General features: G+C 33.2%; 2 protein-coding genes across 12 annotated transcripts in view; one reads left to right on the top strand and one right to left on the bottom strand.

The window, feature by feature from the left end:
• Nucleotides 1–23,129, bottom strand: part of baz (par-3 family cell polarity regulator) — a 356,412-nt gene that overhangs the window by 154,012 nt on the left and 179,271 nt on the right. For 8 of the 11 annotated variants that reach the window (XM_072522393.1, XM_072522399.1, XM_072522403.1 and 5 more), the window contains exon 1: nt 15,578–15,762. The exons of 1 other annotated variant lie outside the window; for it this stretch is intronic. The gene's annotated coding sequence lies outside the window, so the exon portion shown is untranslated. Of the gene's footprint in view, nt 1–15,458; nt 15,475–15,560; nt 15,763–23,129 lie in introns of those variants that run through there. 2 more of the 11 variants (XM_072522395.1, XM_072522396.1) reach the window with 2 other exon arrangements.
• Nucleotides 19,087–21,197, top strand: LOC140433056 (uncharacterized). The gene is made up of 3 exons (XM_072521121.1): nt 19,087–19,464; nt 19,521–20,519; nt 20,588–21,197. The coding sequence occupies exons 1-3, from the start codon at nt 19,379–19,381 to the stop codon at nt 21,195–21,197; spliced, it is 1,695 nt and encodes a 564-aa protein (XP_072377222.1). The 5' UTR covers nt 19,087–19,378.

The following is a 23,129-nucleotide window of genomic DNA, read 5'->3' as shown; positions in this document are numbered from 1 at the left end:
ATTTTATTAATTGTTTGTTCGTTGTATCCATTGTTTACTGCTATTTGCTTAATGATATTTAATTCTGTCTCAAAATTGTATTTTGACATAGGAATTGCTGTTAATCTATGTAACATACTATGATAGGCTGCCAGTTTATGTTGTGTGGGATGGGATGATGAACTGTGAATAGTCGTGTCAGTATGGGTAGGTTTATGAAATATGGAGAAGTCATGTTTGTTTTTAAGTCTTGTAATTTTTAAATCTAAAAAATTTATGGATTGATTTTGTTCTGTTTCTATTGTAAATTCAATCTGACTATGAAGAGAATTAATATACGATAAAAATTGGTCGAGTTGCCTGTTAGTTCCTGTGAAACATACCAGTACATCGTCTACGTATCTCCACCAATATAAAAACTGTTTGAATATGGGATGTTTTAAAATCTTTGTCTCTAGATGATCCATAAAAATATCTGATAGCAATGGGCTTAGAGGATTGCCCATTATAAGTCCTGCACTGTTATTTGTATATAATTCATTATTAAATTCAAAGTAGTCCTGGTTTATGCAAACTTCAAGAAGATGTAAAATTTCAGATGTAATGATTGGATTTGTACTATTTTGGTCTAAAAGGTTTTTTACTAGAATAAAAGTTTCTGTGGGAGGGATACTAGGAAAAAGATTTTTTACGTCAAATGAAATTAATCTGGAGTTGTTAGGTAACTGAAAATGTTGTATTTTATTAACTAGTTCTATTGTATTTTTTATGGTAAATTTAGGTGAAAATTTAGTGTGTTCTAAAATAATCTCTAGCAGTTTTTTTGAAAGTTTATATGACGGAGCTGTATAAAAACAAACATGACTTCTCCATATTTCATAAACCTACCCATACTGACACGACTATTCACAATTCATCATCCCATCCCACACAACAAACTGGCAGCCTATCATAGTATGTTACATAGATTAACAGCAATTCCTATGTCAAAATACAATTTTGTGACAGAATTAAATATCATTAAGCAAATAGCAGTAAACAATGGATACAACGAACAAACAATTAATAAAATATTAAATCAAAAACTACACAAGAAAGCCCTGAACTTAGTATTTCCACCACCAGAGAAAAAACCCAGTACCTTCTGCTCGATTACATATACAGGAAAAATATCAACAAAAATAGCCAAACACATAAAAAAGAAAGGAATAACACCAGCTTTCAGAACAAATAACAACCTAGGCAAATATATTAAAAACAATAAGAGCCAACATAAAAAACACTTACACAGTGGTGTATACAAACTTAAATGTGGCGACTGCCCAAAAACTTACATTGGTCAAACAGGTAGAAATTTTAATAAACGAATAGCAGAACATAAAAGGGCTTTCAATAATAGAAAAACAGATTCTACATACGCACTTCACCTTCTAGATCATAATCATTCTTTTAATGACGAATTTAAAATTCTCCACATTCAAAATAAAGGCCTTAAGCTATCTTTGTTAGAATCTATGGAAATCAACAAATTAAAAAATACAGATATAATTCTGAATGACCAGCTTGAGACAAACAGTTCTCCCCTCCTCAACCTATTTCATTAGAGAATATAAAGTGTAAACCCATACCAAAAACAGATCACTTGAGAAAGGCAATCAGCCGAAACAGCTGTAGTGATTAGAATTTAAAATAAATTTTGTGGAAGTTTGAAAACAAAGTTTTCAGTGTTTTATTGTTACATAAAATGAATTTCCATCAAGTAACGGTCGAATCCATCAACTCTACAAGTACTGATTTTCTGGTTATAAAATTTTTAGCTGCTAGTTTTTAGAATTGTGAGGGTACGAGGAGATTTTATTGAGACAATATCAAGCTGGCTTAATATTCTCTAGTTGAAATGGGGCTAAGGTAAAGAGACTCACTATCGACAACTTGGTTCAATTTACTTCGGGAAAAGATAATACAAAACAGTGATTTAGAATTAAATAGAAACATTTTCTTATACGTATTTCGCCCTAAAAGGGCTCTTCAGAATGGCTATTCACAGTCGCTCTGAACGTGAAAATAAATCTTTTCTGTCTTAGGAAGCAACTCTAACATGGCTTCGTATGGACGCAAAGAGCGACCCGAAATCTGATATTAACACCCGTAAACTAATTTTCGAAACCAAATTCAGATTTTTGCTTTAATCTATGCCTTCTAAGAATTGCAAGGCAAAACATCTTTAACATCTTTATCAACGTCTGCTTTGCCTTGCAATTCTTAGAAGGCACAGATTAAAGCAAAAATCTGAATTTGGTTTCGAAAATCAGTTTACGGATTTTAAATATAATAAAGTTTATGAATTTGAAAAAGTCAATAAAGTTCGTTTATTTGAAAGTAGCAGTAGAAAAGAACGATCATGAAAAGAACGAGATAAGCGCAAGACTAGTAGAAGATAACAGAAGACTAGTAAAAGGTAACATAACAGGAAATACGGAAGCCTGAGAAGTCTATTAAGGTCAACTTTCTATTCAAGAAAATAACCCTCAGAATATACCTAACAATGTTAAGATAAACTACTACATATGAATGCGACAAAGAATGACAACGGAAAGAATTCCAAAGATGATCTTACATAGGAGTTGGATAGTTAGTCGAAGGAGATGAAGACCGAGTACAAGATAGTTAGAAGAAAAAGTGGAAAGTGACTTAAAGGAAGTAAGTGTCTTGATCTCGAAATGAGAAGACAGCACAAGATAGTTAGAAGAAAAAGTGGAAAGTGACTTAAAGGAAGTAAGTGTCTTGGTCTCGAAATGAGAAGACAGCAGAAGATGAAAAAAAAAAGCAATAAGAAAAACTTTTGTGCATTTAGTAAAAAAAATAGTTTACAGTAATACAAATTTAACCTTGTGTTTAAGGCCTAAGAGTCCTTTAGTGTACTGCAAATAAATTAATCAATTAAGCAAGTACTTCTAACTTACTCCAATAAGGACATTATTGCAGTTATCTCTTGTCATCAGACATTTTATATTAATCACTATACATAGGCCGCAACGTTTTATCTAAAATATTCGTAGCACGAACTCCCTATTTGTATCTAAGATTCTACAAAGAACAATCTGCCTGGCCTAATGGTAAACCATAAAATTAATTATGTGAGAATGGAATGATAAGAGAATGCAGAAAATCATCTAGTGTGCAGTTATTCGCGGCACCGCCTTTAGAACTAAATTATGTCGGTTGCTTATACAGCAGTGATTACTTCAACCGAGGACAACAATGTGTATTTTTAAGTAGTACTGGTCATTTGGTGCATTTACAACACGGGGTCTAGGAGTTATGTTATGCTAATGTAGGGTAGGGCTCTGCAATTAATCTACCGCATTTTATCGTACTAAGCAAAGAGAAGAAAGTTTTATCAAGAGAACATCTTGAAAATGTTATGAAAATTCTATCATGATTAAAGATATGAGAACGGTATGAGAAAAATGGCACCTAGGTAGTTTTGAAAGTTACGTGATGTTAGTGTAAGGTAGGGCTGTATAAATAATACACCGTATTTAAATAACTGTTGAAGGTTATGAAAGTTTTGCTAAGTTTGAAAAGAGAAATGGGACAAGCCTAATATGTATTTGAAAATGATTTCTCTATTGTTTTAGAAATGAAAATGTTTAGATAAATTGGTGAGATTAAAAAAAAATTAAAATAGATGAATATAATGCTATAGAGGAGGTCCTAAAATGGAATAAAGGGTCCAATGTTCTCAGTTTAAGTATAGACAAAAACAAAGTTATGAGTAGACTTCGGCAAATATGCATATTGCATATTTTGCATATTGTGCATATTTTATGCAAATATTTCATATTTTGGCATATTTGTATAACAGTTTGCATAAAGTGCATAAAAGTTCAGATTTTTATACTGTATTTGAAAATTTTTAAACATACCAATTTATTTCAATTCTTATATAAAATTGTGTAGTCATTTTAATCAAGAAATGATCTAAGTACGTAATCTCTACAGGTACAAAACATTTACAATTTCAAAGAAGATCAATTTAAGTAGCCCTCAACATTCTTAGAAAGTCTCGGTCACTGAGGCATTCAGTTATTGGATAATCGCTAAGGGTTCGCTCATTTGCATTTTATGATCTAAGCGCCAAATCTATCTACAATTTATTGTATCTTAACAGCAGGTAAACGGCTAATAGTTTTGTTCCTAATTTAGGGATTTTCCAAAATCTCCCAGTTTATTGAATTAGGTACCTAAACATTTCTAATTTGATGCTCAGATTTGTAAATCATTTTTGTTTTGATATTCAAAGCGTAAACACTCGTTGTGCGTAACAAAAAGGAAGATTGTGATTTTATAATGCCTAAAACAACCAGTGCTTCAACTTGGATTAAACCTTATAAAGAGCTGTCTATGGATATGGGAAAAATCTACTGTTCAGTCTGTGGCAAAATTGTAAGTATCTAATATTTTCTATTAAATATCTAATATTTCATACATACAGGGTGTTTCCAAATGACACTTACAACGTTTGACTGTAGATACTTCTCGAAAAATTGAACAAAACGATATAGTTAATGAGGGGTCAAACTTATTTACTTTTCGAGATACAGGGTGTTAAAATTAAAAAAAATTAAATTCTTTTAGTTAATAACAACAATAACTTTAAAACCAATAAACGTATTTACTTGAAATTTAGTACTCGTAGGTTGTTTTTAAATGAAAAATAGCTTCCTTTAGTAAAATTGTCCATGGTACAATACAATGGTGTGTATTTAGAAAAATTTTTCACCTTTACTTTTTTTTATGAAGTCAGCTATTCTAAAACACAATTATTTTTATTGTAATTGAATTAACAAAAAAAAAAACTTTTGTTGAATTTTAAAATAAGTTATATGATATACTAATGGTTAGTAACAAAAACTAATTTGTGGATTAATACTGCATTTAAAACACTTAGCGAGTGTTTTTTTTTTCAAACCAGTTATTTGATTAACCAAAAACACCTTGTATATTTTTATATTTTAAAGGTTGGGTTAAAATAAAGGTTTTTATTTTTATTTATAGATAGCATGTAAGAAGAAATTTCAGATAGACCAACATGTGAGAACTGCTTCACACATTGCAAAAAAAGGAAAAATAGGAGGAAAACATCAAACTTCAATGGCTAAATGTTTCCAATCTACTTCAAAAAAATTAGATGAGCAAGAAACTTTTAATGAAGACTTGTGTCGCGCATTAGTGTCTGCAAACATACCGCTTTCAAAATTAGCAAATGTAAATTTTAGTTCGTTTCTAAAAAAATATTGCAAACTTAATGTTCCAAGTGATCGGTCTCTAAGAAGAAATAATGTGAACGGGCTATACTCGTCGGTGTTAATTAATATTAAGGAAGAAATTGCAGATAATTATTTTTACATATCTGTAGACGAAACCACTGATTCCTCAGGAAAGTATATTGCTCATTTATTGATTGGTGTTCTTAAAGAAGATACCTTACCAAAATCTCTTATTTCATGCCAGCAACTTGAGAAAACAAATGCTTTAACAATTTCGCGTTTTATACAAGAAACATTAGCAACTTTTTTTCTTCCGACAACTATTCCTTCTAATAAATTACTGCTTATTTTATCGGATGCTGCTCCTTATATGGTGAAAGCAGGACAAAATTTTAAAATATTTTTCCCAGATTTAATACATGTTACTTGTGTAGCGCATGGATTAAACAGAGTTGCAGAGGAAATACGAAAAAAGTTTCCTCTTGTAAATACCATGATATCCAGTGTCAAAAAAGTATTTCTTAAATCTCCTATAAGAATTCAACTTTATAAAGAAATGCTACCTAACATTCCTCTTCCACCACAACCTATTTTAACGCGATGGGGAACATGGTTAGAAGCAGCTAATTTTTATGCAGATCATTTTGTTAAAATAAAGAACATAATTGATACGTTAACAGATGAAAGTTCCCAATCTCTTTTGGATTCTAAACAAACTTTTCAGAGTAACTTGCTTCAACAAGAACTTTCATTTATAAAATCAAATTTTAGTTTTGTTCAAAAAACAATTACTCAGTTAGAATCACCAAAACTGTCATTGTTCGAAAGTACAGCATTAATAAAAGAATTTGCGTCATGTTGTCGGAACGTTAGAGGTAATATTGGAAAAGATATTTTAAAAAAATTTGAAGCTACTATGGAAAAAAATAAAGGTTACCATATTCTTTCTGAAGTAGTCAGTGTTCTAGCTGGAAATATTTCGGAAACAATTAATTTAGAACCAAATGTTTTCGTTAGTTTGAAAAATGCTCCCGTTACATCAGTTGATGTTGAACGAAGTTTTTCCATATATAAATATATGTACTCAGACAAGACAGAAGCCACAAGTTTTTGTTAGAAAATTTTGAACACCACTTGGTCATTTATTGTTACCATAATTCTAAATAAGTTTATTCATACTTAAAAATGATGTAGTTACTTAAAATAAATGTAAATCTTAATGAATAGTAGGAAATATTTAGTTATGTATACTTTTTTTTTTAAATAAAATTGTTACTATTTTACGATTTTTTTATTTATTTGTATGCATATTTTGTAAAATATTTGCATATTTTCGGGTAAACACGTGCATATTTATGCGCATATTTTCTACATTTTTATTTGCATATTTGCCGAAGTCTAGTTATGAGTCTTGTGCATGAGGGCAATGCCATTATGCAAGATCGAGAAGAAGTATTAAGTCGAGTAGCAGGTTTCTACAAGAATCTGTACTCCTGGATACACTCAGTGCTGCTTAGGAGCCCAAGGGACAAAAGAGCTACAGACAACGAACTAATTGGAAAATATATGAGAGATAACGAAGAAAAAAAAATGAAAATATGACTCAAATCCCAAATTAAAAATCCTACGACTTATATACTAACAGCGCTATACATTTCTGGTTTATTCGTACCAAGATGTTTGAGAAAAAAACAGAAACGTACGAAAATAATAAGGGGCGTCGATACTACGGTCAGAGTTATAAATGTTCCTGATGAAACTGATTCTCAAAGAAGATAGTCCTGTAAAACGTTTTGTGGAACAGATCGTGCTCCGTTTGGGGGCGATGTGCACTCTTACTTTTAAGAAATGTTCATAATCAATTTATTTTTAGAGAGAGTTTATTACTATTTTCATGATTATTCGCATTTTTGTGGGCGTTCCGGTTTCTGCACTTTATTATCGACGAAAGTGTGTCATCGGAAGTAATTTTGACAATAGGTGAATGTTTCTAAATACGGGTTTATTTATCAACATCAAATTTAATTTGTTAGCTAGATTTTAAACATTTTTAATTTTTAAAAATTTGCGTACAAACTGTTTGCATATTATTATTGAATAAAAATGTATCGTTAAATATTCAAGGAGTTTTCATCATTGTCATGAAGCTGAACTGACAACTGAATTACTTTCTTTTTCATAGAGATGGTTAATTCGTTTGTTTTTGCTTTTGCTAGAATATGTACAACTTTATTTTTAATTTAAAGATTTATTCTTTTTATCGATTATATAACTAGCTTTTTATCATAAATTGCCGTGGAACTGTGTCTTAGTGAAAAACATCTTAGATCTTTTGGGAATAATCTTTACCGTCTTTGAAAAAAAAAAAGTGCACACACATTTAAAAAACCAAGAACGTCCTCATTCAATCGCCATTCATATGAAAATAATTTATCACTGCCCGCAAATCGGAGTAAGCCAACAGAAATTTTTTTTATGCTACCTCCATTTTGAGTCCTTAAAATTTGTGAGTAACAGTGTCGGAATAGTGACCTGGGGTGGGTTTTAACCCCCCAAACTCCCCCTGGGTGAGGCACTGGTACTACCAACGAATATGCAGGTTAATGCGAATATGCTACTCCTTAACAAAAAAGTGTCCTTTGATTGAGACAATGTCGGAATGTAAATAAGCAAGGTTTGTAACCCGGTCAATAAAGGCGCTGATAATCAATTTTTGCACAATTCATAAAAAACCTTTTGGTAATCATTGTAAGATTAACATTTTCCAAAGTGGAGGAGGACCGAGATCTGCATCGAGCAATTCTTTCTTGCTGATATTTTACCAAACCTTACTTTCACAGCGATTGGCAGAAGTTGGTATGAACTGCACTAACAAATTTATTATTAGTGCCTCAATCAACCTGTTTACAAACCTTATTTATCAAATTCGAAACGGAGGAGACATCGCCTTCATAAGATTCCTTCTATGATCGTCTCCGTCTCTATTCATTGGTACTATCCTATTTAACCTATATAAGTAATATTTTACAGAAGTGGATGTTATGTAAACGAGGCTTTTGAAACATCATAAATATCTCTTATTCCTATTAGAATAGATTCGAGATATAGGCAACTAATACATAATATATATGAAAATGCAACTATGACAGTGCAACTAGTTGAAAACACAAAATCCCATCCCCATTAAGACAGGGGTGAGACAGGGAGACGTAATATCGCCAAAGCTTTTCAACCTAGCCCTAGAAGACGTCTTCAAAACTACAAATTGGTAAACCTATAGCATTAACGTTAATGGCAACAAGTTAAACCACCTCAGATTCGCTGACGACATAGTGAGTATAGCGAGCACATTCGAGGAACTGCAAATTATGATGGGGGAACTAGCAGCCAGCTCCCAATACGTCGGCCTAAAAATGAATATGAAAAAAAAAACAAAAATAATGACAAACACAGATGACCCCAGACGTATAACTATAAATGGCAGTGGGAACAAATCCAGGAATATATCTATCTAGGCCAAATCCTGAGACTTGACAAAGAGAAACAAAGTGCGGAAATTACTAGAAGAGCAAGACTAGCATGGGCAGGATTTGGAAAACTTAGTTGGATACTTAAGAACCGCAAAATACCCCAATACTTGAGGAGCAAAGTGTTCAACCAATGCATCCTTTCTATCATGACATATGGATGTCAAACCTGGACACTAACCAAGGCAAACATGAATAAACTAGCCACAACAGAAAGAACAATGGAAAGAGCAATGTTAGGTACACGACTGTCAGATAAAAAGAGGAACGACTGGTTAAGATCCAAAACAAAAGTCGAGGACATAGCAACAAAAATTACCAAACTTAAATGGAGCTTCGCGGGCCACACTGCTAGACAAAAAGACCAACGTTGGAATACTACAATACAACATTGGAGACCTTACGAAAGTAAACAACCAAGAGGAAGACCACAGATGAGATGGGTTGATGACATTAAAAGAATAGCTGGAACAAATTGGAAATATGTTGCTCAGGATAGAGACCGATGGAAGGAGTTGGGAGAGGCCTACGTCCAAACATGGACGACAGAAGGGTAAGAAGAAGAAGAAGATCTCTTATTCCAGACAAAAATGATGAATAAAAAAATAATTAAAAATAAAAAAATCCCAAACGGTGCATTTGGTGTACCTACATACCGTGGATGTAGCGTGTTAAATATAAGCGCGATAAGAGTTAAATAAGCGCTAAACAATTTGCATTTGGCCTAACACCTGAGAAACTGTTTAGTCTTCAAAATAAGCTATTCAAATTTTTTTTATTCCGAATTAACGTTTCTCGACATCTTTCGTCATTGACACGGGAGCAAAGTTTTACAATAGTACCTACAGAGTTACGATACAGAGTTTACAATAGTAAAGAATAACAATAGTCTTTAAGAAGTCTATTAGGCTCTCGAGTCGGCTTGAACAGTTAAGAAGTTCTTTTAAACTGTGGATTATATTGTTTTCAAGGTGAGTGGCCAAGAAGTGTTGACATTCTGTGAGGATGTGCTTGATGGTAATAGGAATATCGTTGCAGTGGGAGCATAACTGTTGGTCTGTAGAAGACATAAGATGACCGTGTGTCAAACGTGTTTGTCCTATACTCAATCTTCTAATTGCTATCTTCTCTTTTTTGTTCAGGGATGCTAGGAATAAATAACTGTTAACATTAGGTTGTATTTCTCTGAGCTTCGTATCTTTGGTGATCCAAAGGTCCTGCCATTTGCCTTAAAGTTGGATGTAGATGCTTCTTTTACAGCGCTGTCAGCTATCTCATTTCCTTGGATGCCGATATGAGAAGGCACCCATATTATTGTTACTGAAGTTCCTCGGGAAGTGTGGAGATGGATCGATTCTAGTATTTTTTGCACTAGGTGATGTTGATTGAAAATATTTTCTAACGAATGAATTGCGCATAAGCAATAGGGGCACAGAACTACACTTTGATGATTGCCAAAAGGGAACTTGAGAGCTTTTGAAATACTGAAGAGTTCCCCGGAAAACACGCTACATTCGTTGGATATTCGGTACTGTCCTAATACTGTACCAACTGTAGTGACAGAACAGCCGATCTCCATCTGCGTTTCGAGATGCATCGGTATATTGCACCTTATCATAGTGGGATATATTTACAATATCCTTTAAAGCTTGTCGAAAAATTATATTTGTTTGTTGCTTATTAAATTTACAGAGGGAAGTGTTTCTAGAAGGAGGTGTTCTAGACCATGGCGAGGATTCTGATTTTATAGACGGAATTGTTTCGAGATAAATTTGTGTCTTGACACAAGGATTATAAGATCTGTGTTATTGAAAGTATACATCTGGGCGAGTTTACGAGTCCAGCTCTTGGCGAGGTCAGAAGGTTAAATACTGGGTTAGTCGGATTCGATGAAATTCTCCTAGCTTAAGATAGGAGTAGTTGCTGCCTCTGAAAGTAAAGGGGGAGTTCATGAAATTCACAATAGAGACTTTCAGCGGGACTGGATCGAAATACTCCTAAGCATATTCGGAGAGCAGTGTTGTGAACAGAGTTTAGCGATTGTAATAAATTATTGGATGCTGACAAGTAAACTATATTACCATAGTCTAATTTGGATCGGATTATAGCTCGATATATTTTAAGTAGTAGATTTTCATCGGCGCCCTATTGATGGTGGGATGACTTTAAAATTTTGTAATCAACAGAAATCTTTTTCATATTATATTAAATATTTTAAACAATACTCTAGAAATACTCATAAGAAATCAATTATAGTAAAATGTCATTAATGTTAATTATTTTTCGAATACTCCATTATAATAAAGGAATCTTTATAAAACATTTTTCTATTATCAATTACCAAATCCAAATTTACTTAACGTTTTATGAGGAATGACGTTATCTGCTATTGTATACTTTGGTAACTAATGAGTGTTATATTATTACTTAGATTATATAAGTACCTATAAAATATTTAATGGATTGATATACATATGAAATTTAATATGGGTACGAATGAAACACTTAATATAAGGTTGTCATAGTGGTGCCCTATACCCCTTTAATAGCATATTAAGACCGGATCGTTGGTACTATATTCTGTTATATATTCTTCTAAGCAAGATGACAGACGCAGTCCTTGGATTACATTCAACCCAGATAGTTATAATAATAATTTTAAAAACTGGATCCTACAGGTCGGTCGAGGACGAACTAGTGAGGTTCTTGTATCTATCTAATCTAAATCGGAGGTAAATAGCCGGTTTGCCCTTGCCCTCGATTTACTGCTAATATATGGAGAGATCAGAATACTAGTGGACCGGAAGACAAGTCCACTTTTTGTCATTTACGAGTTAACAATGCTATAGCATGCCCAACTAGGTAACATTTCAGTGTAATAATGAACCAAGTACTAGTTCTGATAATATCCGCTAGGGTGCAAATTCTGGTGTTTAGTGACAGATTGATATTTCTTTCGAAATACTACTGAATCAAGCCCAGATAGTGTTTTAGTAGCTTTTGGCAGTTTATTACACATTATGAAAATGATTATTGCCCCAAGGGGGAAAACAGTGACGCGTAAAATTGACGACTCAGATGTTATTGTATGATGTTAAGTCATTTTTCTGCTACCAAAGCCACTACACAAGAAAGGACAATGAGAACAAAAGATACTTAAGCCCAGATTTGAATATTAAAAAAATGTATGATTTATCCAAACAGAAATGTGAAAGTGAGAACAGAAGTCCTATGAAAGTAAAATATTACTACCAAGTCTTCAGCCAAAAATTTAACTTGTACTTTACAACATCCTTCAAAGGACACTTGTAGCAACTGTGACAAGTTATTTAAAAAAATCCGTGCTGAAATTGACGAGAAAAAGACAGTCGACATAAAGGCAGAAAGGGAATTGCACTTAAGGCGAGCAGAAAACTGAAAAAAGATGCCGCGGAAGCCTCGCAGGATAAATATGTTTGCACATTTGACCTTCAAAAGGCATTGGCCTTTCCTTAAACTCACAACTTCAATACCCTATTATAAGAGAAATCTTTATATCTATAATTCTGGCAATCGTTGTAATTGTTTAATAACAACACTGCCTATACGCACGTCTGAGATGAAACTAATGGTGGAAGGAGTTCTGAAGATCTATTTTTTGAAGATGTATTAGGAAACATTTGTATGGAAATTCCAGGAGATTTAAACACCTTATGTTTTCTGACTCATGCACTGAGCAAAACGGGAATATAAGAACTAGCTTTACTCTACTGAAACTACTACTCAACGATACTGAATTCGGTATAATAGAGAGAGCAGCCTCATCATTAAAATCATAGAACATTAAAAGGCAAAAGTGAAAAAGCCTCAGTTGTTGGAGTTTTTGAGAACAAATCGCCTCGAAGATTCAATCACAAACAGGAAAAAGGACACTGAAGTACGCAAATCACTTGGCTTAAGACACGGTGGTTGAGGTTTAAAAAAAGAGCACCATTCCAAATAAAAATAAATTAATCTTTCAGTGAAATTTCGAGGTTTAGAACCTAAGACATATCGAAAAAAAAAAAGGTTAAAAAAGCCTGGAAGATCCGTGGAAGTACAGACTTTGTTGATTGTACAGAAGGATCAGCTTTACCCAACCAGAAGACAAATGAATTTCAAAAAAAGGAGGACATGTTTTCTCTGCTGCCTTCCATACTCCCTATTCATCATGGATACTTCAAAAACCTTCCAGGGAATCAGCCAACTCATCAAACCAAGGACAACGACGCGACTGAAGAAAATGACATCAAGTTCCAATAAGAAGGAATATTTTGTTTTAATATTTTTAATATGATCCCTAAGTAGATGTAAAAATACAGTGTATTAACAACATTTGGAGTTGGTTCATTATCTTCCTAATATTTTTAAGAATACATTTGAACTAAGACCACTTTTTGCATTTTTTGAGATTATACATACAGGCAATTTGGTCAATAAAACAATATAAATGCCTAAGTTACTCCTTAATCTTCTTCTTCTAAAATGTTAAATGGTAATATTGTTATGAAACTTTAACTTTATACCTCTGTAGCTCAAATGTAGCTAAGTGGACTAGTTCAATTTTATTTTGTACCACCAAATATATGAATAATACCTAATGGTCTTTGTAGATTGGAATAAGGCATTTGAAAACCTTTAGATATCATTTATAGTCCCTATTAAACACAATTAAAAAATATGTAAAAACATTTGAAATAATCTTTTATGTGGTAGGTAATCCGATTAATATTTGAATCAATCTGGTCTTTGGAAAAAAGTACTGGTAGGACTAATAGATTGTTGACACGTAGCAATAGATCTATGACGAATTTTTACGACTTCCATTGGACAAGTACAAAATATACTGATTTTCAGTATCTTAGTCAATCATGGGCGGCGCAATAGAAATAAAATGAATAGAAACAGGTGGACATGGATAATCCTCGAATGGAGACTACGGAAGACGTTGGTAGATACCTACATCCAGAGTGGATAGATATAGAGATAAAGGTTGACAAAGAGAGTTCTAGCTGTATTAAACAGATTTTTTTTATTCTTAACGGCAACAAATGCTTTAATAAATAATAGAATTAATTTAATATTGTCTGATTTTTGAGTGATATTGAGTATCTCAATAAGATCTAAACAATGCGAATAAAAATCATAACAAAATCGCAACGTGGAACATAATCAGCACTTAAAGGAACTTTAGTAAGAGTATATTAAAAAAATGACCTACAAATAGAAAGTCAAATAAGGATATATAAAAAACCCTGTACGTTTAATCAAATCAAGATTTTAGTAACAAACAACAAATCTTTACTACATTGAAAAATTATTTCAAATATTTAGATCGAAAAAAATATATATATATTTTGAGGTTACAGAAGGCAAGCACCTACATTTGCTCAGATAGTTATTAATCCAAGATGTCGCCTATATGATGAGATTATGATGAAAATTTTACTTTTAAAGTGTTTATAGTGGTTGTTAACAAAATGTGTTTGGACTTTTTATAACTACTTTTTGCAACCGAAGAAAAATAAGATATCCTTAAGAATTTTGATCACAATTACAGGATGACGACTATGCAATGCCCATGTTTGTTGTTTCAAATCGAAAAGCACTTGCTAAAAATGAATTTTTTGTAGCATAGTTTACATATAAAATGCAATGGAATAGAGGTGGTGAAGTTGGTTGTATCTGGAAATGTGTATTTTGTGAGATTTTACAATATTTCCCCACTGTCGTTCATATTCTAACTTTATTTTTTATTGTTTTGAGGACGTTTGGAATTATATAAATATTCAGAAAAAAACTTTTTGTGCTACCTCCTTAGTCAAAATATCAGATTTTTCATTACTTAATATGCCTATATGATGAGATTAATCCTTATGAGACATGAGAATTTTTTTTTATTTTCCAATAGCAATTTGTTAAGCCTTATTTTACAATATTAGAAATTTGGAAAGGACACTTTGGATTATAGATCCGTAGCGGACAGACATTATAAGAAGAAAAAATCCCAATGTGAGCGCTTTAGAGAAAATCAGGAGGCTGTGAAAAGGGTGGACATAATAATGTTAACTACATACATAAAGCAGAAAAAATCAATGCAGTTTATTTCTCTTTCTTTGAGAGTGCAATAGAGACATTCATCAACAGTTTTCAAATTGCATTTGTTTTTCTAAAAGATCTGATCTATTTTACGATTTCTAAGGTATCTCTTTCTAAAGATATTAAACACAATAGTGAAAGAGGAAATGTTTTGTTGTGTCTAAAAAGCGCTAGAAATTGCAGTTTTGTTTCCTATAAACTTGAGCAGAAACACATAGAATATATTCTGGTGAATATAAAAAGACACCTTTAAAAACATTATTACTTAACGTCAACATATTATAACTGACGGAGAATATTGTAATAAGACTGTCGTTAAGTAAAATCCATAACCGATAGAAACAATTTTCATGTGGCAAGGTCACATATTAGTACCTAATTATTTTTTTAGAACTAGTTAATTTGCTAGTCTGTCATAATAATTATTGCAATTAATTACTATCCAATATTTTAACATATTTTATATTATTAATAGGAAAATATGAAGTGTCGTTAAGAATTTTAACAATTCTAGTATTGTGACAAATTTCAAACGGAACCGTGAGCAAATTTCAAAACATACCATCCTCTCACTCTACCTCTTCCAACATACCAACACTAAACTACCTTACACAACACACCAATAAACAATTTCGCAAAATACCAGCGGCTGACATTTATTTACCATTCTAACTTTCTAACCTCAAATAAATCACGATCCAATGCACTACAACGGCGTCCGGCGAAAGAACGAAACTCCAAATTTCCGAAAATTTTGTGAGTACACTCGTATACGAAGGGCGCACTAGTTTTTGAAAAACAAATGAAACTCCTTAGGCCGATAACGCGCGATGCAGTCTGGTACGCTCGTATATGTGGTGTTCCGATTGGACTGACTGACAGTCGGTGAGGTAGATAAGCACACGAGTTCGGTTTTCCTACTGATATGGTGGGAACGCCGCGTTTTCTATTAGTGTACGAGGATCAGTCAATATATAATTAGTATTTTACAAAAATCAACAGCACAAAACTCTACAGGAAACTTGATGTAGCTTCTTATTCTTATATTTTTTTATAGTATTTTAATTATGCTTTATATTATTCGAGAAAACTCAAATTGCATTATAAATTCGTTAATAATTTTTTCACATTCAACTCGGACAATACGAACCCGTAAATAATTTTATTTTTTATTAAAGCAAACTTGGTCACAGTTTTAGGTCACGCTTTAGGTGTTGTAAGGGATCATTGGTTAAATTTATTAACTCTTATTTCAATAACCATCTATCTATACGCGGATATCCTACAACTTCTTGATGCATCCCATCAGGATCAATGAAATGAGTAAAACCGAGCCGCAAGGTTCCATATTTTGCGGTAATGCTCACTCAAAGGTCGATCGGATACGCCAACTTATTCTGGTTTAAGTCTAGATCCATTTGAATTCTATACTATTTTGTTAAGCTGTTTGTTTTCTGGCCAGGGTTTAAACCATCGATCCAATAGAGAATCCGAATAAATACACCTTGTTTTCTTCATGCAGTTTTTTTAATCATCGATTATTTTTATTCGGAGATGTGGAATACAAAAAGTGTCAGGTCGTGTTTCTGCCGCGTATGTTATTATTAGTCTGATGACTATTTTGCGAAATCTGCCTTTCATCCCTTTTCCGATATTTTTATCTCTCCATATTATTTCATTCAGGCATCCTGCGGCTCTATTTGCATGATTCACTTGATCTTCCACATTTCTGCTTCGAGCTTACCGTAGCTAGATTGTGTGAGCCTAGATATTTTAATTTCATCACTTGTTCTATTATCTGATCCTCCAGCTTCAATTTACATCTCAGTAGATCTGCTGTTATAACCATTCGTTTTTCTGGCGGTTATATTAAATTCTCCGTCGTATAAGACTGACTTGGGCAGCCTTCGGCAAGCTGAACCATATTTTCAAATCGTCTGATGCCAATATGCCTTAAAAGAAAAACGTTTAATCAGTGTGTTTTGCCAGTGTTAACTTACAGTGCGGAAACGTTTACCATGACAAGGAGAACAGATCAAAAGATCCGTGTATGTCAAAGGGCGATGGAGCGTGCTATGTTGGGCGTTTCACTACGAGACAAGATCCCAAATCGCCAGCTACGACAAAGAACAGGAGTGGCTGATGCAGTAGAGAGAGTAGCAACACTGAAATGGAACTGGGCAGGTCACGTGGCTCGAATGACAGATAATAGATGGGCAAAGCGGATACTGGAATGGAGACCAAGAGATGATGCCTACCGAAGCAGAGGTCGTCCACCAACACGTTGGACTGACGATCTAAAACGTTGTCATAGGAATTGGATGCAAGAGGCACAATACCGAAATAGATGGAAAATTATGAGGGAGATCTATGTCCAGCAGTGGATAAGCGAAGATTGAATGGTGATGATATTAAATTCGTGCAGCATACGCTGTAAATCATCTTCACTTTGAGAGATTATACTGCGTCTTCTGAATAGCAGATTATTTTAAGTTGTTTGTTCCCATTTGGTATCTTTTTTTCGCTCTTACTTTTTTTATTATTTCATCTATGATAAGGTTGAACAATAGTGGGCTCAGAAAATCCCTCTGTCTCATCCCATTGTCAGCTTCAATTAAGTCAGTTTTGATTATTCCTAGAGGTATCTCCCTTGCATACAATAGGTGGATAACGTCCTTTAATTTGACCCTATCAAATGCCTTCTTAAGGTCAACAAAACATAAGCATGCTGATTTTTTTTATTCTAACGATATCTTTTGCACTTGCCTCATTATAAATATAGCGTCGATGCATGATCTTCCCGACCAAAAACCTTGTTGTTCCTCTGCTAGTGTTATAATTTTATTCTGTTTATTTGTTATCACCATTTTTGTTAATTTTAGAGTTGTGTTTAGTCAATTAATCCTTCCTTACTTCGCTGGGTTCGATTTATCTCCCTTTTTGAAGAGAGATATTAGGATGCTTGAAGAAGAATAATAGAAGCCACCGAAATGGATGCATTTAAAATCAATCATTACTGACACCAAAAAGAAATAACTCATCTGGTATGGACACGTACAGAGAATGAATGACAACAGATTACTTAAACAAGTCCTCAATGGGATACCACATCATCGAAAAAAAGGGGACGCCCAAAAAGAAACTTGGAAAGAGGAAATTCGTAAAGCTATGAGTGTGAGGCACTTAGAGGATGGACAATGGGGAGATCGAAGAAAATGGAGTCTCGATATCGGGTAAAGTCGCCGCAGGAAAACACAAAAACAAAGTTAGAAGTTTCCGATAGAAAATTTCAAGAAAAAATTTTCAACCTTTCAAAGATACACCTACGCTGGAAGAGCGAAACATCAAAATGTGATAGCAAGCGGCATATACATACTCGTATATAGGCCGTCTACGAGAGGCAGATATTACAGGAAAGCAAGGCTAGAAGATTATTTTTTATTAAAAAACTTATCATTCTAAAACCAATAATGCAGCATGATACCTAGACGTAGCATGGAAATAATATATAGAAGGGTGCAAGACAAGCCCTGGAAGTATGGAAATAACAGGCCAGCAAAACGAATACTAAATGTTAATTTACCATCAACAAAAAGAGATTACAAGCGATGAAAAACATTATATCTTAGCTATAAGAAATGTATAACAGCAAGGAAGCGCAATAGATACATAGAAGAAAGAAACAGTGTGAACAGAAAGTTCGTGAAATCAAGAAGAATGCGGGAAAAAATTCAGTAGCGGAAAAATGGCAGTACAAAGCCCAAAAAGGGATTTTGTAATGAGTCATGAAAAGGGATTTGGTAACAAGGCAAAGAATTGAAACGAAACCATATAACTAAAAACTGGAATAACCAATAGAAGCCTCGTAAAATGTCACAATAGATGAACAGGCGATAATCATCAAAGAGCCAGTGATGAAGGCAACAGGGTAGTTAAAAAATATGAAAAACCCAAACGAATATAAAATACCAGATAAGTTAATTTAATACAATAATTGAGGAGCATACATGCAAAAACCGATAAATCCATTTTTTGAATTTTTTAACCTGCATATGGATTAGTATCAATTAAGTAGCCCTCTATGTTTCTAGAATATAAAATCCCAACAAAAACCGATATTTTTCCTTTAAAATGATGAACAAAGTTCACCAGTTCGAGCAAATGCCGATAAATCCAAATTTCAAGCAAAACCCGATATATCTTTAAATAATGAATTCGCCATCTATGTTGTAAATCCATAATATAGTGCGTACTTATAGCAGGTTTGTTTATGCTGTTTTGGGCTTCGTTTTATAGTAGTAGCATAAACAAAGAAGTATACTTCTTTTCCTATGGTAGTAGTTTGTAAATTAAAAACGAGAGGACTGTGTTAACATAAACACGTTGTCGGAATTAAGGGGGCAAGAATTAAGAGGTTATGTTATGTTGATTATGAATTACGTATTAAGCAGTTGTTTAACATACTCTTATTAAGTTTTAACAATGGAAGCAAGTGTGTTGGAAATTAGTATAGGAAATAGGAAAAAACAGAAAAGTGAGACCAAGAGGCAGAAATTGCAAAAGCAAAGGTAACAGGTAAAGAATAAATTAAGACGTTCGTTACCTAATCCATTTTTTGTTTTAGATATCGTGATAGCGATCCTCATTTGGAAAACTTTACAATAGTTTGCAAACATAATGGCCCTACTTATCACTGCAATAGCATTGCTGAAAGTGACATTCGAGCCATTCGAAATAAAATTTTTGAAAATAATGTGAAGTCAGAACAGGATATCAAATTGTGTCATTACATGTCAGTAGTTCCAATTGAAAGGAAAAGATCGACAACAGAACGAGCAATCAAGGGGCGTAACTTTTCCGTACACTACTTCTTGTCGAAAAGAGTCAGCAAGAAAAAAGTTCAGGTATGTCAGGCATTTTTTTTGAAATGTGTGAATATTAAAAAAGATCGCATAAACTACGTTGCTAAAACATTGTCAGACGGAAATATTCCAAAAGAAAATCGGGGTGGAGATCACGTGTCCACAAAATCTGTTGTCAAAAAGAATAAAATAAGAGAGTTTATTGGTAAACTACAAGGAAAAGAAAGTCATTATAATAGAAAGAAAGTAAGACGAATTTATTTGGCCGCTGATCTAAGCATAAAGAAATTACATGGCATGTACCTCACTCAATGCGACCCTGAACATAATGTAAACTTTTCGATGTTTAGAAGGATATTCGTTAATGATTTTAACATTGGGTTTTCTACTCCAGCATCAGATGTGTGCGCACAATGTACCAGACTTAAATTCAAAATTAGAACGGAAATTAACGAGGTAAAGAAAAGAGAGTTTCGAACTGAGTTAAGTATCCACCAAAAGAGGGCTAATGCATTTTATAGTCTGCTAAAAGAAACTCCTGAAAATTCCATTACATTCTGCTTTGATATGCAGCAGGTGCAGCCTTTGCCCAAAACACCTATTAATGATGCGTTTTATGCACAGCAGATTAGCATGTATGTTTTTTGCTGCGTTGATAGCCAATCCAAACATCCAACTTTTTTTACGTGGACTGAAGATCAGGCAGGTAGAGGATCAATTGAAATAGGTTCTGCACTTGTAAATTACTTGGATTCTTTAGAGTACGATAAAAAAACGGTGGACAAAACAAAAACTCCCATATTATTCATTCGCTGTACTTCTGGCTTAGATTTAAAGCTCCAGTTCAAGTAACAGAAATATTACTTGTATTTCCAGTCAGGGGCCATTCGTATTTGCCAGCAGACAGGGTATTTGGGAGAATAGAAAAGCTTCTAAGAAAAAAAGCCACAATTCTCTCTAGAGAGGAATATGAAGAAATTTACAAACAAATTGGAGTTGTTAAAAAGATAGGCACTGATTGGAGATTGTTTAATATGAAAGAGCTTCAAGTTGGCTTGAAAAAAGTAAAAGCGCTAGCCGATACAAAGAAAATTGTAATAAAAAAATTTAAAAATGGCAAATTCATAAAAATACGTTCATTCCAAAACTATTATTTTACCAGTGGGTTGGAAAATTTTGAAAAACTTTTGAAACCAAAATTTTCCGATGCTGAGTTAACCATCACAGAAAAAGATTTGACTCGGGGTATCCCCGAAAAGAAAAAAAAATCCCTTAAACACTTACTAAATCAACAGTTCGATAAAGATTGGGAGAAATTACAAGAACTTGACTGGTACCGGGAATTGCTTAATGGCAAAAGTTCAAATGAAAAGGATGAGGAGAAAGAGGAAGAGGAGACATGTGACTGCCTGGAAGAGGAACCAACACTTCAGATTTAACTTGACTTTTTTACTTTTTTCAACTTGTTAAACAATAAAAATAATTTTCTACATTCTAGTTTGTTTATTTTCTTTTATTAACAACAAAAATATGGTGCTCTTGCAAATATCTTTCCAGGCAAAACCCGATAAATTAAAAAAAAAATGACAAATAAAAACAGTAAAAAAAGATAATATATTAAAATTCTAGGATTTTATTACATGACTTACTACTACTATTTAATTCCAATATGATGTTTTTTTAAATTATTATGGGATTTTGCTGTATAAGTTTTTGGCATTTATCTCGAAATTGGAAAAAGTGGATTTATCGGTTTTTGCATGTATGCTCCTCAATTACAAATGCTAAAAAGCAGGAATTGTTGAAGAATATACAAAGTAGTGTTGAACATTGTAATTTAACTGAGAACAACAATAAATAATTTAACATGGACAAACAGTTCTTCAAGAAACTTGCAAAGCACAATAAAATAACTTTGTTGTGGGTACCATGGTACAAAGGAATTACTGTTTATGCTACTGGTGATAGTCTTGCTAAATAAGAAGTTAATACTTCTTTTATCAGACCAGACCCATTCTTCCGAAGACCAAAAATTTGCATAGTTCAAGATGTACGCAAAATGAAAAAAAAAACGAACTTTAAAAAGGGTGTCACAGAAAAACCATTTTTAGAGCTTTAGAAAACTAAAAAATCAGAGTGTCCTATCGGTAACTACTAACTTATACTAAAGAAAGACTCAAAATGATAAATAAGAAACAACCAAAGAAATGGACAAAACCAACTAACATTCAGGAGTTCGAAAAATATATTGGTAATTCATTGAAAGATACAACAACAGCAGGCATCAATATATTGAACAAACAAATAGTCAACACAATGCAACAGGCTCAAACTAAATATTGTCCGACAAGCAAAAAAGATGAAAAACTGAGTCAACCCACGAAAACCCTTATAGAACTAAGGCGATAAATGAAAGGAGATAACACTACAAGCAAAGAAGCGATAAATCAAATAAATAAGACGATCACAAAGGCGATAAGAAAAGACATAAGAAACTAGAATGTAGAAAAAACAAAACAGGCAGTAGAGCAAAATAAGAACATGAAACTTCTGAAGAGGAGCGTACAAAAGGGGAAAATAGAAATTAACAAACTGAGAAACAGAACTGAAGAAGAAACCACGAACAGGGATGAAATATTAAGAATAGTAGAAGAGTTCTACACAGAGTTATATAGATCAAGAAAAAAAGATAACAATACGAAACCTCCAATTACACTAAAAACTGGGGTATTAAACCAAGGATCAGATTTAATGCCCGATATAACAAAATCAGAAATCAAAGAAGCCCTGAAGAAAATGAAAAATAATCGAACTCCGGGTGAAGATGGAATAGTATCAAAAGCACTAAAAATTGGAGGGGATGTATTACTTGAAAAAATTAAACAACTTTTCAATATCTGCCTTCACAGCGCCAATATTCCAACACACTGGAACAACGCTACTATGATTCTATTACACAAAGCAGGAAACAAAGCAAATTTAGAGAATTACAGACCGATTAGCTTCCTCAGCCATATATATAAGTTGTTTACGCGAATACTAGTTAAGAGAATGGAAAGAAAATTAGAGACTTATCAATCAAGGGAACAGGCAGGATTCCGAAAAAGTTACGGAACAAATGACCATCTACAAAGTATAAAAACCCTAATAGAGAAAGCAGTGGAATACAATAAACCTCTAGTTCTAATATTTATAGATTTTCACAAAGCCTTTGACACAGTTGAGCTAAGCAAAATATTACAGGCGCTTAAAGAATGCAGGCTAGATTATAGATATACTAAATTATTATACAAAATATACCTGCAGGCAACAACCACTGTCAGATTACATACTAATAGTAATCGCATAAAAATAGAACGGGGGGTTAGACA

Source organism: Diabrotica undecimpunctata, chromosome 2 (assembly GCF_040954645.1).
Source record: "Diabrotica undecimpunctata isolate CICGRU chromosome 2, icDiaUnde3, whole genome shotgun sequence".
NCBI lineage: Eukaryota > Metazoa > Arthropoda > Insecta > Coleoptera > Chrysomelidae > Diabrotica > Diabrotica undecimpunctata.
The sequence above is the reverse complement of the archived record's forward strand: the minus strand, read 5'-3'. Positions and strand labels throughout refer to the sequence as shown.